Genomic DNA, 22,355 nt, shown 5'->3' with positions numbered 1-22,355 from the left:
CCCCGTTCGGTTCGCAGCAGAACCTTCCAACGGACCGACCATCCGCGCAAACATTTAGAACCCCATTGACGTCTATGGGACTCAAACGTTCGAATTCAAAAGTGCTAATTTTAAAGTCCAATATGCAAGTTATTGTCGTAAAACGTCTTTGAGAACCCGGGTCTTGCCCCAGGGAACATGTATCAATGGAAAAAAAGTTTTAAAAACAATCGTTTTTTCTGGAGCAGTGATTTTAATGATGCTAAAAGTGAAAAAAAAATAATGAAAAATTCCTTTAAATATCGTACCTGCTGGGTGTCTATAGTATGCCTGTGAAGTGGCATGTGTTTAGAACTGTCCCTGCACAAAATGAGATTACTATAAGAAAAAAGTAATTTAAAACTGCTTGCGGCTTTAATGTAATGTCTGGTCCCTGCAATATGGATGAAAATCATTGAGAAAAATAGCACAGACAGTACACACACCACGTAGCTTTAGGTGAACACTGCAGAGGACACAGGCAGTGCACACCACGTAGCTTTAGGTGCACACTGCAGAGGACACAGGCAGTACACACCACGTAACTTTAGGTGCACACTGCAGAGGACACAGGCAGTACACACCACGTAACTTTAGGTGCACACTGCAGAGGACACGGGCAGTACACACACCACGTAGCTTTAGGTGCACACTGCAGAGGACACGGGCAGTACACACACCATGTAGCTTTAGGTGCACACTGCAGAGGACACAGGCAGTACACACCATGTAGCTTTAGGTGCACACTGCAGAGGACACAGGCAGTACACACCACATAGCTTTAGGTGCACACTGCAGAGGACACAGGCAGTACACACCACATAGCTTTAGGTGCACACTGCAGAGGACACAGGCAGTACACCACGTGAGAATACTGCAGCTAGCACAATCACCTGCCTGCCAGTAAATTAGGAAATGCAGATCTAGCTAAAATATACAGTGTATAAATATATATACAACACCTGGGATGCATATATATCCTCTACACACTGTAACTTTAACTGACTAGCCTGCCTGCCTGCTCTATCTACCTACTAAAAATGACTCTCTCTCTCTCTCTCTCTCTCTCTCTCTGTCTTATCTCTTTTAACCACCGCAACACACTACACAAGGCCGACCTGCAGGCGGCCTTTTATAGTGTGGGACGTGTACTAAACCTCCTGAGCCATAATTGGCCAAAGCCACCCTGGCTTTGGCCAATTATGGCTCTCCGTTTATTGCAAGCTGTGATTGGCCAAGCATGCGGGTCATAGTGCATGCTTGGCCAATCATCAGCCAGAAATGCACTGTGATGCCGCAGTGAATTATGGGCCGTGAAACACAACTCGAATTTGGCGTGAACGACCCAAAACGTTCAGGATTCGACGAACGATCAAACATACGATGTTCGAGTCGAACATGAGTTTGACTCGAATACGAAGCTCATCCCTACTGGTAATTAATGGCTGTCAAACAGGCAGGAATAGCTATGTATTACACAGCAGGAACAGCTGCCAAAATGCAGTCTCTCCTGTGTAAAATAATATTTGCATATAATCTAAAAGTCTAAAGTGTCATTGAGAAAATACAATGTAACAATGCATGGTGTCACTGTATATACTATTTCATTTATATGTGGAGCAAAGGTGAGACATTTGATCTGTACATGACATCAGTTAACCACGTATATATTGTCTTATACCATTTTTGAACAGTGAAGTGGTAAGTGTTTATTTCTCATGTGTTAATGGCTGTGTACAGAGCTGGTCTCAGTGGCTCTGTACCATGTGATGACCAATCAGAGGAATTTAAAAATATGATATCAGCATCAAAGTGAATCCCAAGGTTGTAGGATCCAAACCAAGAAAGTTTTCCCAGCACATTTACCAGCTAGCTAAAAAAATAAATTACACTCTGCCGATATGTTAACCCCTTCACCTTCCTCATCTGTCCTCCAGAGATGGTTCTGACCAGCTCAGTAAATTACTTTACTAAAAAAGGTTGAGTTTTGTTTCCAATGGTACATAATATAACTGGTTACTGACATTTATAGGTAAAGTTGATCCAGGGAATATATTGCCTCTTGGGGGATGAGGAAGGAATTTTTTCCCCTGATGTAGCATATTGGATCATGCTTTGCTGGTTTTTTTTGCCTTCCTCTAGATCAGTGGTTCTCAACCTTTCTAGTGCCGTGACCCCTTGATAAAATTTACAAGTTGTGGGGACCCCTAACAGTAAAATAAGTTTCGTAGCGTGGGTTGTCAGCACCCAAGGCAAGACAAGTAATTTGCACCCCTAACCCATGGATATTTAGCGCTCCCTGAGTCCCTTATGGTACATTTTAGGATGTACCACTGTCTCTCTTTGTTCTCCTTCCTTTCACTTTTATCTCCCTCTATCCTAATTTCTTGTTTTTTTCCCCCATCCCTCTCTCTAGCCATCTGCCTTGTTCTTTCTCTTATTCCCCCCCCCCCCCCCTTTTCTTTGTTCCTCCTCCTCTTTTCTGCTCCCCTTCGTGTATTCTATATGTTTATTCCTTCTCTTACTCCTTGGTGGGGGTTAGGATCAGTGGCAGTGCTGGGGGAGTTCTGATCAGCCAACTTAGGAGCTCTTGATGAAGGACATCTGCTGATCTGAGAACTGTAGTCGGGATTTTTAATGGCAACTATAATCACAGGTAGTGTAACTCACCGTGTCTCCGACTTTGTGGTGTCTCGCAGCAATGACACCTATGCCTTCCGCCACTCCCACTTTACATTCCTTACCAGTCAGCTGGCCTCTAGTCTCTGCCCCCCAGCCATGCAGTGAACTAAATGGGTGGCTGCGAAGAGGCTGGGTGCCCACTCCAGAGACAGCCCTGTTGGGCGGCCGAAGAATACCTGGGAGAGCAGTACGGGCTTCAGGAACAGCCCAGGATTTGGTGACCCCTGGCAAATCGTCATTCGACCCCCGAGGGGGTCCCGACACCAGGTTGAGAACCACTGCTCTAGATCAACTGTGGGTATTTTATTGTACTGCTTTCTTTTCTAATAATCTTTTCTGATTATTTGTTAATAAATGTATTTGTATTTTTATAATTGGTGCCTGCAAAGTCTATTTCTTTGTACCTTTAACATTGTTGCTCTAATATACTTAGGACGTGGCACAGCATTATTATAGACACCCACAGTCCATCCTGTGTTTGGTGATCTTGTGTTTTTCTAATAACTATGGGTATAGGATTGTGTATATGGGATTGTATGACTTTATTATTTATTTTGTATTGGTTAAACTTGATAGACTTATGTCTTTTTTACAACCTGACTAACTATGTAACTATGTTGTTGGGTGGCATGGTGAGTGATGAGAAGGATGTGGAGTGTCTTAAAGGGTGTTTAGAAGGATGTGAAGGGTGATGTGAAGGATGTAGGGTGTCGTGGATGGTGATGAGAAGAATGTGGGGTGTTGTGGAGGGTGTTTAGAAGGATTTGGAGGTTAATGAGAAGGATGTGGCAACGTGTTTCAGAAGCACACCATTCACCTTTGTCGAGCACTTGACTTGACAAGCCCTTGGGCCCTTGGCTTGACAAAGGGGCGGTGCTCTAGAAACATGTTGCTCTCTATCCTCCACTGAACTATGTTACAGTAGAGAAGTGCAAAGAGAGCGGCAGGGGACACTGCTGGATGTCATTCCTCCTGGCAGGTCTGCTACTTGGCTATTTGGCTTAATGATCCCTGAGCATTTCTGTTATCTTTACTGGTCATGCTGACATCCGCCTCTTTGCACAGTGAGGTGCACACAGTTTTTATCAATGTAATAATGTTTTGTAAATAAACGTGTAAGAGCCGGTTCACACTGGGGTGACTCGTCAGGCGTCCCATTCAATGCAATGGAATCGTTCTAATAGGAGTGATGCAAGTTCCTTCCGACTTGGAAAAAGGTTCTTGCATGACTTCGGGGGCGGCTCGGGGCGACCTGCATTGACTTCTATACAGAAGTCGTTTTGCAGGTCGCCTCTGAAGTCGTCTTCAGGACGACTTGCAGACTCGCCCCCGAAGTCGTGCCGCGGAAGTGTGAACCAGCTCTTACTATTTTGCTAATCCCTTCACCCTTGCTACTCTGTTTCTTTTCCATATCTACAAGGATGACCACTGCTGCTTACAGATATTACCTGGGAAGCTGGGAGCTTTCTAGAAGCAGCCTAGTTGGGGAAACCCCCAAGAACATCAAAAGAAACAAATCCACCAAATTAATATGTTTTTTTATTTATTTGAAGCAACATTTTTATTTATTGGTAACCTCATGCATGAAATTAGAGTGAGTGTTTCCAAGATGACATCATACTGACATCCCTGGCATTCTCCCAGTCATTGTCTATGAAAATGTCCATAATGTTCAGTGATGTCATCAGGAATACACTAGGTATACAGTAATATTGAGATATAACGATAGAAGAACAAGAAGAAACATGGCAGGCAGTCTCCATCCAGACTACAACCCCCATTCTCCAGTGAGAAATTTTCAGAATTGTAGTAGAGTGGATATTCCATTCTTCTAGTCTTATGGTTTAAATCATATATGGCATTGTATATTTCAAAAGCTCTTCTGTGTAATTAGTGAATTCAGGGGTTCACAAAATGGGTCTGATCTTCATTTCTACGTGTGCATAAGAATAGTATTGACCCCTGCCAGTTTGCCAATTGATGCCAACAAAAGATTCCTTGTGTTCTCCCTTCAGGTACTGACCATTCATGAAGGCAGAGTGGCAAGATTTAAACCACCAGCCTCCCTTGAACAAATTGGCGCAGTGGGTGGAGGTGCTTTCATCGTTGTCCTCATCAAAAGTGCTGAACTTCATGTTATGGTGCTGACTCAGTGAATCACCTGGAAAAAGAAAAAAAAAGATATAGACAGATTGTTTTAACAGGAACACAATAATAAGAATTAAAATATGTGAAATGTAATTTATATGTGTCACAAGACATCCTGGAAGTAGGAAGAGACTTGATTGAAGTATGGTCAGGCTCAAAAAAAAAAAAATCATAAAGTAATCTGCCAGGACCTCTCTTAAAATCTTGCAATGAAATATTGTGATGAAATTATCGGAGTAATAATCGCCTGTTTTTTTTTTAATACTAGTCTCCATATCGAAAACAAATAGGTTGCTAAAGTATGAAAAGTCTCGTACGACAGAATAAAAATTCTGAAGTGATTTAATGTATTTGTATTGTATTGTATTATTGGATGAAAACTGTACCGATTAAACAAAAATTGTAACAAAAATTCAAGAAAATCTTTGCGTTTGTCCCTTTTGCAAAAAAAATTTGGATGAAAGCTGTGTACTTACTTACCAGATTATTGTACGATCAGATTATTGTACGATCAATTAAAAATTGGTATTTTTTTTGTACAATATTCTGATCATGTGTATGGGGCTTTAGGGCCTGTTCACAATCTTGCATGGGGTTTATACAGCATGTTTTGTGTTACAGCGAAACTATACTCTCTCAACCAACATTAACTATTTTTAATCCTTAACGTGATTGTAAAGTCTTGTTTTTTTTTTTTCAATAAAAATAACAAACATGTTAGGCTTCATTTCCACTGGCGTTTTTACAGCCACGTTTCTGAGCGTTTTTTACAGCTTAAAAACGCCTGTCCATGTTATTCTATGGCTTCATTCCCACATGGGCGTTTTTGAGCTGCAAATGGCATAGGCGTTTTTGAGCTGTAAAAAAAACGCAGGACCAGGGCGTTCTGAAGCTCCAGAGTAGAGCTGTAAAAACGCCAGACATTAAAAAATGCTAAAAAACGCTCAAAAATGCGTGAAAACGCTCAAAAACGCTACCGCTGCGTTTTGGAGCTCCAGCTCACAAAAAAAATTAAAAAAATAAACATGGACAGGCGTTTATAAGCTGTAAAAAAGGCTAACAACAGTGGCTGTAAAAACGCCAGTGGAAATTAAGCCTTATACTTAGCTGCCCTGTTACAGTGGATTTGCACAGAGCAGCCCAGACCCTCCTTTTTTTTCGGGTCCCTCTCACCCTCCTGGTGAGTGCCCCCACAGCAAACAGCTTGCTATGGGGGTACCTGAGCCAAATCACAGCCCCCTGTGTCCATTCAGACACGGATCTGCGACCCGGCTATGCCTCCTCTCTCTCCTGATTGGCTGACTGACTTTGATTGACAGCAGCGGGAGCCAATGGCACCGCTGCTGTGTTGCAGCCAATCAGGAGGGAGAGATCTCGGTCGGCCAAGACAGTCGTGAACGTAGACAGAGATAGGGCTCAGGTAAGTATTAGGGGGGCTGGGGCTGCTGCACATAGAAGGTTTTTAATCCTAATGCATAGAATGTATTAAGATAAAAAACCTTCTGACTTTACAACTCCTTTAAACTACTAGTATTAGTAAATAGATATAAACATACTGTATATTATATTTGCTTGTTTATTTTTTATTTTTTACATTTCTTCAGTTGCTTTCTGGTTTCCGGCCTGGGCAAAAATGATGCCATACATTCCAGGAGTCTTCATGGCCATTTTTTTTTCCTCTGGAGGAGGGGAGGATGGGTATTTTCAACTAAGAACACATTCCTGCCTGCAAGCCTGAGTTAAAGCAGTAGTAAACTGCTAAAACCCTCCCCCCCCCCCAAAAAAAACTGCAGGACAGTAGCATACTGTGCTAGTATGCATTGCGGCTTACCGCTGAGGGAGCTGAAATGTTCTCTCTTCCGGGTTTGTTGGCTCGGGAGCGATGTGAGTGGCCGGAGCCGCGGTAACGTCACTCATGCACGTGCGCGTGTGGGTCTTCCGTTCTGGCACAATTAGCCGGATCTTCAGAGCACATGTGCCACACTAACATCAGGTAAACGTTGGAGGTTTAGGAGATATTCATTTTACTTACAGGTAAGCCTTATTATAGGCTTACCTGTAGGTAAAAATTACCAAGTGGAGGATACAACAGTTTTAAGGGAAGATGGATTCCAAGCAGTAAATGCTACATGAATCATCTGCCCTTACTCAAGATGGCCACAGCTAGAAATGCTAGGGGGGTGTTTTTCAAAGTGATCTCTTAACAAAATAAAGCATGGAGACATGGGTGGATGGGTGGTTGAGTTTACTTAAAGCGGTTGTAAACCCCATTCATAAAATCTGACCACATATATCTGTAATGTTTACTTATCTCTATCCAAAGCCCTAAGTTCTGTGTCTTTCTGCTGCTCCGTTCCTCTGTTATCAGCATGATAACTTATGACACGTTCTTCGACACAGGAGATAAAAGCAGCTGGAAATTTGTGTCGGGGAGGTAACTTAGAGATAGATAAGCAGAGAGCTTGTCTATTCACAGCACAGCTCTGCAAGTTTCTTTGTTACTCTGCCTATGTGCCTTTTCTCCAATCAGCTCTCACACAGTGTAAGCCCAGACTCCCCTCCCACAGCTGAAACAGGAAGAAAGATTTCTAACACGATGTGTAAAGAGTGTAGAAAGCTGAAGACAGCAGATATACATGTAAAACGTATTTAGGGAGATTTGTTTCATCTCTGTGTATCATCTGAGGCTGTTGACTTCACTGGGTTTATGTGAGGGTTTACATCCACTTTAACATTAAAAATGAATTAAATAGCATGTTTAGTTTGTGGTGCTCAGATACAGTTAAGACAGTTAAATTAACAGTTAAGTTAAATAGACTGCCTAATGTATCAAAACAACGCAAAAAATGTGCATGTACTATTTTCTGGAAAACAGTGCATTACAGCAATACAGTAGTAAGAGGATTGTGTTTTCCTTGATAATGTTGACACTTCATCTTAATTAGAAAAGCATTTTTGGTAAGGTATTTGCCTGAAGTATGGCCATGCCTGATGTAAAACTGGAGGGGCAAATGTAATGGTTTGTATTACAAAATTGGCAGTACCACCCAATTTTTTAAAACCATTTTGAGACCGTAGCAGCAAGGTCCATCTTAAATCCTAACCAGCCTTTTTTTTTATTTTTTTTATGGAGTTACAATTGCTGTCAGATTTGTACTTCTGTAGTAGTGGGTGGGGTGCACTTTAGAGAATTGTCTCTAGAGTGTCCGCATGCTAGAAATTGCTTTTATTTGGAAAGGTGTAAATAAATAATTCTAATAGCTAAATTCAGAAAGAGTTAAGCCGGCGTATCAGTAGATACGCCGGCGTAACTCTGAATCTAAGCCGTCGTACATTTAGGTGTATTCACTTACACTTACACTTAAATGTAGCTAAGATACGACTGCCTGCGCCGTCGTATCTTAGCTGTCTAGTTCCGCAGGCCGCTAGGGGGCGTGAACGCTGATTTACGGCTAGAATGCGTAAATCAGCGAGATACGCCAATTAACGAACGTACGTGCGCCCGTCACAGTAAAGATACACCGTTTACGTAAGCCGTTTTCAGGCGTAAAGTTAGTCGAACAAAAAGCTGGCCTAGCCAATGTTAAGTATGGACGTCGTTCCCGCGTCGATTTTTGAAAATTTTACGTTGTTTGCGTAAGTCGTCCGTGAATGGGGCTGGACGTAATTTACGTTCACGTCGAAACCAATAAGTCCTTGCGGCGTACTTTGGAGCAATGCACACTGGGATATGTCCATGGACGGCGCATGCGCGGTTCGTTAAAAACGTCAATCACGTCGGGTCATGGTTTATTTACATAAAACACGCCCACCTCTTCACAATTTGAATTAGGCGCGCTTACGCCGGCCCATTTACGCCGCCGTAACTTAGGAGGCAAGTGCTTTGTGAATACAGCACTTGCCTCTCTGACTTACGGCGGCATAGCGTAAATACGCTACGCTACGCTGGCTCAAAAATACGCCGCCCTACGTGAATCCAGCTATAGGTCTTTACCTGCCGTTCCTCCGGTAAAAGAGCCAAGCCATAACTTGAACTTTTCACACTCTCCCAGAATCTTGAATGAGGAATATTTTGCAAAGTGTTTTACCTCATCAAAACTATGAAGATCAACACGCAGCTCCCATTTACCTGTGGAGAAAGAAAATAAATATTGGAAATGGTTTAAAGTGGAACCTTAATGAAAAAAAAATTAATTGGCGAACAGACAGGATTTTTAACACAAAAGAGACACACCAAGGGCCATATTCTCAAAGAATTTACGCCGGCGTAAGTCCGATTCTAAGGCCGTCCTATGTTTAAGTGTATTCTCAAACTGAGATACACTTAAACATGCCTAAGATACGACGGCCTGCGCCGTTGTATCTTGGGCTGCAATATCTACGCTGACCGCTAGGTGGCGTTTCCTTTGCGGTCAGCGTAGAATATGCAAATGACTAGTCACGCAGATTCTCTAACGTACGCTTGCCCGTCGTAGTGATTTTACGTTGTTTCCGTAAGCGATACGCGGCGTAAAGATAAACATGCCCCCTAGGTGGCGTACTCAATGTTAAGTATGGCCGTCGTTCCCGTGTCGAAAGTTGAAAATTTAACGTCGTTTGCGTAAGTCGTCCGTGAATGGCGATGGACGCCATTTACGTTACCGTCAAAACAAATGACGTCCGTGAGACGTCATTTAGCGCAATGCACGTCGGGTAATTTACCCGACGGAGCATGCGCATTACGATCGGCGCGGGAGCGCGCCTAATTTAAATGATCCACGCCCCCTACCAGGATCATTTGAATTAGGAGTGCTTGCGCGGGTGGACTTTACGCTACGACGCCGCAAGTTTACAGGTAAGTGGTTTGGGAATCAGGCACTTGCCAGTTAAACTTGCGGCGGAGTAACGTAAAGGACATACGTTAGGCCGCCGGAGATCTCTAAGAATATGGCCCCATGTCTCTTCTGCATTAAAGCGGAGGTTCACCCTAATAACACGTATATCTGACCAACTTCCTTACATTCGTAACAAGTATAGTCCACAATTTTATTTATTTTTTTATGCTGTACGTACCTTGTAATCCATCTTTTCATTCTACTTCTCCCCGTGGGAGTAGGCGTTTCTATGCCTAGGGGGATTGTCATCTGGGAGGTCGCCCAGATGACTGACGTTTGTTCCCCCCGGCGGTTAAGGCCCCGTCCCCCGTATTGCGTAGGCGCGCACGAGTTGCGGGGTTTCCGAAAGAAGCCGAACATGCAGAGATGCGAGTCGGCTCTATACGGCGCCTGCGCTCTCCATGTTCGGCTTCTTTCGGAAACCCCGTAACTCGTGCGCGCCTACGCAATATGAGTGGCGGGACCTTAAACGCCAGGGGGGAAACAGATGTCAGTCATCTGGGCGACCTCCCAGATGACAATCCCCCTAGGCATAGAAACGCCTACTCCCACGGAGAGAAGTAGATTGAAAAGATGGATTACAAGGTACGTAAAGCATTAAAAAAAAAATGCGGATTATACTTGTTACGAATGTAAGGAAGTTGGTCAGATATACATGTTATTAGGGTGCATTCTTGAGGGTGCTAGAGGTAGATTGTCGGTTAGAGTAGGTAAATTGTTCAGGCTTGGCTGGCAACCAAATTAAGTGCCCAATGCGTGACGGAGCTGAAGGTAGCGAAAAAACATTGACTTAGGGAGTTCAAACTCATTTTTTAGTTGTTGAAATGTCTTGACACCACTATTAGGCCCCTTTCACACGTGCGGATGAAAAAGGGACATACATTGGTCCCTATGAGATTGCGGGTGTCAGTGGATGAACATCCGCTGACACCCGATCTCGTCCGCCTCCGCAAAGATCCGATTTTGCAGATGGAAGCAAACCCTATTTTTCCTTCCGTCTGGCGGATCGGATGAACACAGACATACGATTCGTGTTCATCCGATCCCCCCATAGAGGAGAGCCTAGAATAGACAGGGCGGTCCATGCACAGTGCACGGGGATCGCCCTGCCAGCTCAGTGGGGATCAATCGATCCCCGATGCGCATACGGAGCATACGGAGGCCTTAGAGTATACTTGACAGATAAACAATTCCCCTGGATACCCACAACTCATGATCAGGTATGGACAGAAGTTCAGGAAGACAGGATTTTCCCACAAAGGAGAGGAGACATTCACTGAGAGAACTTTAAACCTATGCTGCGCTAGACCCCAGATCCTGTATTGATGGAACAACAGGCTTCCACGACCACCCAGAGCCAAGGGGTCACGTATGTCTCGAAAGAGGAGTTGGAAAGGGTGCGTAATCATGCAGGAACTGGGGAGGCACACCAGGGTGAGGTAACAATCCCTATCTCCCTTGTCAATGTGGTAGAAATGTGACAGCTGTGCAGCTAGGTAGTATAGATTGAGGTCTGGGAGTGCTCCGGCCCTCCCAAATGACAAGATTTACCCCATACAAAGGGAAGGTAGATTCTAGGCACTTAAATATATGCAGTAGTAGATACGTTGGGGCATGCCAAAGGATTTTAAAGAGCTTAGGCAAGGGCACCATTTTGAATGCTGATGGATTTTTAAAGGATTAGACAGAGCTGCTAAAACGAGTGGTGCTTTACCGTGACCGCTGAGCGGTCTAGTTGTAAAAGGGCTCTATAGGTTTTCCAAAGTGGGCACATGATAGTAGCTTTTCAATTTGTAACTGTCTCTGTCTAATCCTTTAAAAATCCATCAGCATTTAAAATGGAAAATACACCAAAAATCCGCGCTCATGAACATCTACAATTCATAATAGACCCAGTATTATTGGGAGAGAATAAAAGTTTCAAATAAAATATTTAGGAAGAAAATCCATTTATTAGAGATCAACTCCAAAAATATAATAAAAAGTCCATATGAAATTATATACAAAGCTGTATAAGCTGTATACATAGGATGTAAATTCCACAGGCAGCTACCAACAAGTTCATGGGGTCAAACCTCCCGGATTCGATAAACATGCCATCAGATGGAAATAGTACTGACAGTACCTTAGGGGCGGATGGGGGGTGGCGGTGATGAGGAGATGGCCGTCCAACTCTCAGCAAGAGCCTGACATCAGGCAATCCGCATATCCGAAGTGTCAAAATGGTGCCCTTGCCTTTCCAAAGTGGGCACATAATAGCAGTTTTTCAATTTGTAACTGTCTCCGATTGGCGAATGGGAGCGGGGTGCTTTTAACCCGGAAGAAGGGGTTAACAAGGGGTTAAAAGTGCCCATGTATCGGCGCTGCCAAAGGGCTTTGCAGTCTCTTCGGCAGCGCTGCCCATCCATTTCAATGGGCAGGGCGGCTTGGGAGCGGTGTATACACCGCTCCCAAACCACCCCAAAGATGCTGCTTGCAGGACTTTTTTCCCCGTCCCGCAAGCGCACTGCCCCGGTGTGAAAACACTCGGGCTTTCACACTGGGGTGGCAGGGGAGGCAGTTTTCGGGCGCTTTACACTCAAACGTCTGAAAACTGCCTCAGTGTGAAAGGGGTCTTAATGTGCTGCCAATTCTGTGGCAGGGATGGTGAGAAGGTGAGGGTGAATCACTTGTCTGATTCATTCAACTGTGCATGTAAGGTGGGCTTCATCTTGCATTATTCAACTGTGCATGTAAGGTGGGCTTCATCTTGCATTAAAAGTTTATCAGCGGGCTTCCTAAAGTGGAAAATAATGTTTGCAGAATGGAAGTCTGAGCCAGATCAGGGTTAGCACAGACTGTTAGGCCCCGTACACACGTCCGAGGAACTCGACAGGCAAAACACATAGTTTTGCTCGTCTAGTTCCTTGTGAAGCCGCCGAGGATCTCGGCGAGCCAAAATTTCCCATTGAACAACGAGGAAATAGAGAACATGTTCTCTATTTCCTCGCCGAGATCCTCGTCGGCTTCCTCGGCCGAAAGTGTAGACACGGCTGGGTTTCTCGGCAGAATACGGCTCCGACCGAGTTTCTGGCTGAATTCTGCAGAGAAACTCGGTCGTGTGTACGGGGCCTTAGAGACTCATCATTGTACAAATAGACTTAAGAGCTAATACCGTGGGTTGTTAGCTTGTGAATTTTCTCATTCCCCAGCCAAAATTCCTGACGGCTACCGAATCCAATTTTGTATGCACTCCAGTTTCGGGTGAAATCCACAGAGCCATCCCAACGTCTCTGAATCACCTACAGGTAAAAAGAAACAATCATTTTATGGCTTGCTTTTTTTGAAGTTTTACAAAAAAAGAACCAGCGACAGTTTTGCTTTTAAAGGATAGGTACTCTTTTCTTATTATATATACTAAAAGTTTTTACTTGAACGCCTATTTGCTATAAAAAACAATGCCTAAATGTAATTCTTCCTGGCAACCTTGGACCTCTCACTGACTTGTAAGACCGTTGCGCAAATACGATGTGACAAAAAGTATTGCAACGACCGTCATTTTGTTCTATAGGGTGTTAGAAAAAAAAAGAATGTTTGGGGGTTCTAGCAAATTTTCTAGCAAAAAAAAACACCAAATCTCAGAAAGAGGCTGTAAAGGTACAATTGTTTTCCCCCTAAATAGCTTCCTAGGGTTTACAACCACTTTAAGAAAAAGCTGTATGTTTCACTAGGCCAGTGATGGCGAACTTTGGCACCGGAGATGTTTTGAAACAAGATTTCCCATGATGCACAACTACAAGGCAGAGTGCATGAGCATCATGGGAAATGTAGTTCCAAAACGTCCGGGGTGCCAAAGTTCGCCATCACTGCACTAGGCTCTTTCTTTCTTAGAACTAATTAACCCCTATAGAGTATCTCACCAAACATATAGGGCCAGATTCACAAAGAGATACGACGGTGTATCTACAGATACACCATCGTATCTCTGACTTACACTGGTCCTATCTATGCGCCTGATTCATAGAATCAGTTACGCATAGATAGGGCTAAGATCTGACAGTGTTACATTGTGTTACACTGTCGGATCTTTTTTTAAATTTAAAAATGGCGCCGGGGGCGTTCCCGCTGATTTACGATAAATAATATGTAAATCAGCGAGATACGCAAATTCACGAACGTACGCGGACCCGTCGCAGTGTTCTTACGTCGTTTCCGTAGCGGTTTTCCGTCGTATACTTACCCCTTCTTTTATCAGGCGCAGCCAATGTTAAGTATAGCCGGCGTTCCCGCGTCGAATTTGAATTTTCCTACGTCGTTTGCGTACGCCGATTCACGAACACGCGCGTCGCAAGTCCCGCTCACGTCGCAACCACTGACATCCTAGTGACGTCAGTGGGAGCAATGCACGCCGGGAAATTCTACGGACGACGCATGCGCATTTAAATCGGCGCGGGAACGCGCCTGATTTAAATATGACACTCCCCTAGCCGCGGAATTTGAATTCCGCTGGGGGATTTAGGATCCGCCGTCGCAAGTTTGGAGGTAAGTGGTTTGTGAATTAGCCACTTGCCTCTTAAACTTGCGGGAGCGGATCTTAATTCACGTAGATCGAGCGGATCTATAGATCCGCTGAGCTACGTGAATCTGGCCCATAGTTTTCATTGCAGAGGACACCTAAACTGTGCCTTGTATCTTTGTGCAGACTTCTGGGAAAATCACACAACTGTGTATAGAACACCTCCAGGTTATCATTTTGCATTGAATATTACAGGAGATTACAGTGGCTGCCGCTTGAAAAGCATAGGTCATTATTAAGTTACAATATGGCTTTGCTGTAGCAATTGTATATGCTATACATTTTATTTATTTTTTGGGGCTTTTTTTTCACAAAATTGGAGTTACCCTTTAAGCTGAACTCCAGGCAAGCAGCTAATTACACCGAAGAAATAAACATATTGGGCTAGATTCACATACATTTAGGCGGGCGTAGCGTATCTCCTATACGCTACGCCGCCGTAACTTTGAGAGGCGAGAATGGTATTCTCAAAGATTTTGCACCCAAAGTTACGGTGGTGTAGCGTATTAGGGCCGGCGTAAGCCCGCCTAATTCAAATGTTGAAGCTGTGGGCGTGTTTTATGTATATTAAGTGTGACCCCACGTAAATGACGTTTCGATCGAACGGCGCATGCGCCGTCCGTGGACGTATCCCAGTGCGCATGCTCCAAATGACGTCGGCAAATCGTCAATGCTTTGTACGTGAATGTAAATACGGCCAGCCCCATTCACGGATGAGTTACGCAAACAATGTAAAATTTGAAAAATTTGACGCGGTTCCGACGCCATCTTTTTGGTGGTTTATCTTTACGCCTGAAAACCCCTTACTTAAACGGCGTATCTTTACTGCGACGGCCGGGCGTACGTTCGTGAATAGGCGTATCTAGCTGATTTACATATTCTAGGCGTAAATCAGCGTACACGCCCCTAGCGGCCAGCGTAAATATGCAGTTAAGATACGACGGCGTATGAGACTTACGCCAGTCGTATCTTAGCAATATTTAAGCGTATCTCAGTTTGAGAATACGCTTAAATATACGACGGCAGGGATTCAGGCTTACGACGGCGTATCTACTGATACGCCCGTCGTAAGTCTACCTGAATCTGGCCCATTATCCCTAATACCAAAGGATTTGCAATTCTGTGCAGATACTTTGTGATTCATATAGCTCTGTCAGACTGCATAGCCTTGTGGGTGACCTAATATTTTCTGTTAGACTTACGGACTACAGCGCAATCACTTCTCTGTCCCCAGATGTATATAAAAATACATTTAACATTTTTAAAAGTAATAAATAGAAGCGAATAGTGTTTTATACCTGCCTGTAGTTCTATGGTAACATCTATAATAAAAGGAAAGCTGCTGACAAAATAAATAAATAATAGAAGGCGAGGACTAAGGCCCCCTTATAATAAATAGATCTTGATTTAGTGTTGCATCAGTCATTGTGATATTAGTTGTATTTTCACAATGTAAATATCAGCCTTGCACTAGACTTACAATCCATCCACCGCCATCGGTGTGCATGTCACAGAGCACTTTCATTGGCTTCTCCCCCTCGGGGTATATGGTGTGCCAATCACTGATCACCGCTCCTTTTTCCTGGAGCTCCTTGCAGTCCTTTGCACCTAGGATAAAGATTTGTAAGATAAAGATTAGGGATTGTTCATTTAACATGTTTAATATGCCTGATATCAGGGCTGGAACAAGGGGTGGGCAGAAGGCGCTGTGGTCTCATTGGGGGGCGCCAAGAGGAGATTGGGAGAGAGGGGGATTTTAGTTGGGTAGGGGAATTTGAAGGGCAGCAGGGAGCAAGAATTGTTCTAGGAGGGGAATTTGAGGGGGTGTGCTAGGAAAGGTGATTTGGGGGGATTTGTATTGGGAGAGAGGTTGGGGAAAGACGATTCGTGCTCGAAAAGGAGATGTGGTCGAGGAAGGAGGGGATTTGTGCAAGGAGGGGATATTTTTGGGTGGGGGGTTTGTGCTAGTAGAGATGATCAGAGGGGATTTGTGCTATGAGGGAAAATTTGAAGGGAAGTGTAGCGACTGGTTACTTTTCAGTACCGGTGCTATTTAAATTTAGAGGGAGATCAGAGTGTAGTTAAACTCTGATCCAAATTGTTATGTTTAAAACAAGGTCTCTGTCTGAGCTTGGCTGTGCTGTGGGCTCATTCTGTAGTACTGGGGTGTTCTTCCCACCCCAGTGCAGTAGGTGGCAGCAGTGGAGTCGAGGTTTGGGTGCTTTTCCCCAGCAGCCAATCAGGATGGTTGGGCCTCGCTGCGAATGCTGGGGGAGGGTATTTATGGGGCAAACCCTAATTTGGTTCTGGGTTCGTCTTCTTCGTCCAGTGTGGCACCCACCTTTTTCTTACAAACCCTATCTCTTTCATCATCAGTTCATTGTTTTTACCCGGCTTGTTGCGGACACTCTTTTAATATTGCTATATGCACCATTCACCCCTAGGAATTTGGAAGAGCCACAAGGTAAATGTGCCACCCAAAACCACCAGCAGCTCCTCCGGGGGTAGTGCAACAGAAGGGATTCGTGCTAGGATGGGGGGGGGGACTTGTTCTGGAAGGGGGGATTTGCACACGGAGGGAAATTTGAGGGATAGAGGAGTGTTTTTTTAAGGGGGGGATTTGTTTTTTGACTTTTAGACAGAGAGAGAGGGAGAGAGAGAATTTGAGCTGGGGGGGGGGGGGGAGATTTTTGTTTGATGGGGCAAGTTTAGCAGGGGAGTAGATTTGTCCTGGGAGGAGGGGCAATTTATACTTTTTTTTGGGGGGGGGGTTGCTAACACATAGGGCTTTTATGGCTACAGCTGAACCTTAAGAGTTTCAATTTGTATGCAATCAGGCAGGCCCTTGCATTACATGGTTTTGGTAAACCTGAAGAGAAAAACCTGCAGGAAAACTGATCGTGTGTACGCGGCTTAACAGGTTTTCTTCTAAGATTGCCCTGTATTTGGCTCCATCCATCTTCCCATCAACTCTGACTCAGCTTCCCTGTCTCTGCTAAAGAAAAGCATTCCCACAAAATTATTCTGTCACCACCATGTTTTACGCCGTGCATCGTGTGCGTGCGCGCGCGTGCCTCCGGCGGCATGTGCGTGCCCTCTGGCGGCTCTTAAAGGGAAACCCATATATGTACAGGATTTCACCCAGGAGAGCCATTGTGTTGCAGTAAATCTGCGTGAGGACTGGTAAACTGCAGTATATATTATTATTTTTTTATTTGGGTTCAATACTTTAAATTGTAAATGACTTTGGACTGGAATCTCTCCCATTGGCACAAGATACCCTCGGCCTTAAAATCAGCTTTTTTCTGGAAAACTAGCAACTATCATATAGTATGGCAAACTAAACCTGTTTGTAAGTCATATTTTCTATCTACTGTGTCCTTACAAGTCTGTACAGGCTCTTTAACTGTCCATTGTACCAACAAAAATAATAATCACATTCATGTTTTACGCAAGAAACCAAAGTGTATTACCCCATAACAAGCAATAAAATATTGTTTTTGCTTAGTCTACAGTAAAACTAAATGTAATCAATTGCTGATTGTTATTGAAACCTGTAAATTATTAAATTGTATGTACAGTATAGAATGTTCTAGATGCAATGGCATCTGTGCAAGTATATAGCTCAAGCCAAACTAGCCAAAAACATCAAGTTAGAAAATTGCAAAAAGATTGCAGATGTTAGTGGATAAGGTAAGACCTGAACATAAATAGCTAGATTCAGAAAGAGTTAAGCCGGCGTATCAGTAGATATGCCGTCGTAACTCTGAATCTGCGCCGTCGTACATTTAAGTGTATTCTCAAATTGAGATACACTTAAATGTAGCTAAGATACGACTGCCTGCGCCGTCGTATCTTAGCTGTCTAGTTCCGCCGGCCGCTAGGGGCGTGAACGCTGATTTACGCCTAGAATACGTAAATCAGCGAGATACGCCTATTCACGAACATACGCTTGCCCGTCGCAGTAAAGATACGCCGTTTACGTAAGGCGTTTTCAGGCGTAAAGTTAGTCCAACAAAAAGCTGGCCTGGCCAATGTTAAGTATGGACGTCGTTCCCGCGTCGAATTTTGAAAATTTTACGTCATTTGCGTAAGTCGTCCGTGAATGGGGCTGGATGTAATTTACGTTCACGTCGAAACCAATAAGTCCTTGCGGCGTACTTTGGAGCAATGCACACTGGGATATGTCCACGGATGGCGCATGCGCTGTTCGTTAAAAACGTCAATCACGTCGGGTCATGGTTTATTTACATAAAACACGCCCACCTCTTCACAATTTGAATTAGGTGCGCTTACGGTGGCCCATTTACGCTACGCCGCTGTAACTTAGGAGGCAAGTGCTTTGTGAATACAGCACTTGCCTCTCTGACTTACGGCGACTTACGGCGGCGTAGCGTAAATACGATGAAATATACGCCGCCCTACGTGAATCCAGCTAAATAATTCTATCATTCTTTGCAGAGCTCCTGGTATGGTCTCATCACTGACAAAAAATTGATTATCTGACCACATTACAATAGAAATAAAGCTTACCATAATATTCATCAGGTGTGTCACAACATCTTGATTCTAAAAAAGAATTATATAAATGTAAAATAAAATTATATAAAATGTATATTTTATATAAATAATGTGTATGTAAATATGTATGCATTGATATTAAACATTAAAAAATAATATCATTACAATTTTAAAATAACAGAAATTAAATATCAATAATAAATAAATCCAAATGCATTGCCATGATTGGACTCAACTTCAGTCAATGGCATGTGCCCACTATTCGCAGGAATTACAATATTCTGTGGCATTAGGTATCAGGGGAGTATATATACGAAAAGATGTAAAAGTGGGTAAAATCCAATGTGAATGTAGAAAAGCAAGCTGGATAGCTTAAAGGGCATTCAAGCAAACAAAAATGCTATTTGAAACTGGTGAATATCTAAAACCAATCAAAAACAACGAATGTTGATCTTTTTTTTTCTATTAATATCAATTTTAATTTAAATTTCCATAACAAAAGGATACAAAAAAGAATAAGAGATGGGGGACAAAAAAGAAAGGGTTGCTCTACGTCCCGCTCATATTTTTCACAAACAAAATAATTCAGTACTATACTGTACTGTATATGCACCCATTTAATACACTATTTTCTAAATTTACATATTTTTAAGAAATTACTACACCTCATCATAATTACAGATAAGGGAGTATAAAATGGCATAAATGAACAGCATATAGCCTCTTCCGCTGATTCTTTGCTTGCTTGGTAAGCTTTCAACAGCCACTTCACGTTTTTGAGGGTTCTAAATTTCAGGTATTTTATTCCTCCAAGAATGGCTTGAAAACTATCTCTAAAAACCTACAAATACAAAACCTGTTAAGACAAATCACACTGGATCTTTAAAGGAGTTGTAAAGGTTTGTTTTTTAATTTTTTAAATAGGTTCCTTTAAGCTAGTGCATTGTTGGTTCACTTACCTTTTCCTTCGATTTCCCTTCTAAATGTTTTTTTTATTTCTCACTTCCTGTTTCTCCTCAGTAAGCTTGCCCCCATCATCCGAGCCATTCTACCTGGGGGTTAGTCAGCCAGAACAGCTTACTGAGGAGGAACAGGAAGTGAGAAATTCAGACAAAGAAAAAAAACATTAAGAAGGGAAAGCGAAAGAAAAGGTAAGTGAGCCAACAATGCACTAGCTAAAAGAACCTATTTAGAAGAAAAAAAAAAAAAACTTTACAACCCCTTTAATTAATGACAGGTTCAATAGAGGATTGCGTTCCATCACTGATAAAGAAAAAAATGATTTAAAAGTATATATTGCAGTTTAAGAGCCGGGTCACACTGGGGCGACTCGTCAGGCGACTCAGCCGCCTGACAAATCGTGTCCCATTGTATTCAATAGAACCGTTCTAATAGGAGCGACGCAAGGTTCTTGTACGACTTCGGGGGCGACTTGCATTGACTTCTATACAGAAGTCATTTTGCAAGTCGCCTCTGAAGTCGTCTTCAGGACGCCTTGCCGAGTCGCCCCCGAAGTCGTGCCGCCCCAGTGTGAACCGGCTCTAAGTCCAGCTTTATCCCATCTTTAAATTATCCATAGACCTACCTGCAGCCTCGCCAAAGGTGAGCACAGCCAATGTCACAAGGACAGCCAGCGACCACATGATGGCCTTACGATGTTCCCCTTTATGGTCCTAGATGTAGAGTCACTTGCAAACCTTCTTTATATAACAATTTGGAAGCCTCCACCCAGATTTATCTACACACTACCACCATATTACTGGGCTATTGATTAACTCAATCACACCATCTTTCTATAGATTAGCCTTGTACAGACTGGAACAGTAGGCATCTCAGGTGGAGCAGGGAAATATTTCACAAAATCCTTATCGGAGATAACTGTGAAAGAACCACATCAAATAACCATACATTCCACAATATACATACCAAGTAACAATAATGTGACATATGAAGGTGACTCCACCTGGAACAAGAAGTGTGTTTAACATCTGTATCACACAGCCTATACATAGTTACACCTTAGTGCTACATGAAAGGTTGACTAATCATAGTTACATATTGATCCATGGTTCCCTTTATATGGAATGGATAATTTGGTGAAAGAAAACTAACATATCTCCCAATGTCCTTCATTGGAGGGACTTTCCCTTTTTTGGAACCAAATCCCTCTGTTTCTTTTCTCCTCAGTTGTCTGTTAATGGAGCAAGCCGTTTAGCTGTGGCTTAAAGGGGAGAGGTGAGACAACGTCTTCTCATCTCAGCCTACATAATGCCTTGCCAGCATACTTTTACTCCAATCTGGTCTCTCTTCTTTCTAAGGGCACACGATGTGAGGAACCTTAAAGGGGAGTTCCAGCCAATATTTATGTTTATTAAAAGTCAGCAGCTACAAAAAGTGTAGCTGCTGGCTTTTAATAAACAGACACTTACCTGCTCCAGCGTTCCAGCGACGCGCCGGCCGGGGCTCCGCTCCTCTCCCCCCCTCCCCGGCCGGCATCTTCATTGTCACTGTGGGCACCCGGCCGTGACAGCTTTTGGCTTCACGGCCGGGCACCCACTGCGCATACGCGAGCGTCACTGCGCATGCGCGCGCGGCGTGGCCCGGCGCTGCGCTGTTTGATTGGACAGGCGATCACACTTTTTTCCACAGCACTTAACCCCTGGATACAATGGTCCCTGCAAACATGGTTAGAGTAGCGTATGTGTCTGTAATATACAAAAACCTTTTGTTTCAATTTTTTATTAAAACATATCATCAACCAAACTGTCTTTTTTTTTGTGTAGCGCACCCTTGCTTTCAGCATGGGCACTACGCCTAAATTTAGTGGGAAGGGAGAGTTACTTTGCTCCCTTCCAGTGTTTGTTTAAATTTGGGACCTCTGTCGCTCTGGAAATGTCCATTGGGTCAGTCTGCGGTCAGGGAGTGCAATGCCACCCCTGGCCGGCAGCTGGCACCAGAGGGGTTCTAGCAGAGCAGATCTTCTCTCAGCAGCCAATTAGAGGATGTTTTCCCTCGCAGGGCATGCTGGGGGAGAGTATATCTGGGACAAAGGTCATGTGTTGAGAGTCCTTTTTCTTCTTCCCGCGGGGTCCCCGTTCCAGGTGCGGTACCCACCTTCAGGGTACGCGCATCCATGGACCCCGCCGGCGCGGCCCTCCTGGCCATAGCTGAACTCTGCAGCGAACCTCATCCTAATGAGAGAAGGGACCTCAGCGTTCCACTGGGTTCCAAGGCCTATTAAAAGAATCCCAGCCTGGGATCGGGTGTCCGGACCACTGACAGGTATGCTTGCTGTCATCCGGGGACCATTCATAGAAAAGACTACTGGGAGGACTCTCTTTCCTTACTCACTCAAGTCCTCTATTGAAATTGGACTGTGGCAAAGGCCCTAGAGACAGGTCTGTGTGAGAGGCCTGTTCCTCCCAGTATTATCCTAAGTGACGCTCCGGCTGCCAGGCCTATCATAGGGGTCTGTCCGGGGGCACTTCACCCACTCAGTAGAGTGGCGACATGTGGCCAAATTGGTTCAATGCAGAGCAGTGTATTGCTCAGTTTTA

General features: G+C 43.8%; 1 protein-coding gene across 1 annotated transcript; it reads right to left on the bottom strand.

Annotated features, from left to right (window-relative positions):
• Positions 1–4,237: 4,237 nt before the first annotated feature.
• On the bottom strand, positions 4,238–20,490 carry LOC120914020 (ficolin-1-like). The gene is made up of 6 exons (XM_040324449.1): positions 20,384–20,490; positions 18,811–18,846; positions 15,758–15,885; positions 12,877–13,003; positions 8,843–8,977; positions 4,238–4,861 (listed from the first exon to the last, which is right to left on the bottom strand). The coding sequence occupies exons 1-6, from the start codon at positions 20,439–20,441 to the stop codon at positions 4,608–4,610; spliced, it is 738 nt and encodes a 245-aa protein (XP_040180383.1). The 5' UTR covers positions 20,442–20,490; the 3' UTR covers positions 4,238–4,607.
• Positions 20,491–22,355: the final 1,865 nt, after the last annotated feature.

Source organism: Rana temporaria, chromosome 9 (genome assembly GCF_905171775.1).
Source record: "Rana temporaria chromosome 9, aRanTem1.1, whole genome shotgun sequence".
Lineage (NCBI taxonomy): Eukaryota > Metazoa > Chordata > Amphibia > Anura > Ranidae > Rana > Rana temporaria.
This window is presented reverse-complemented; position numbering and strand designations above follow the sequence as displayed.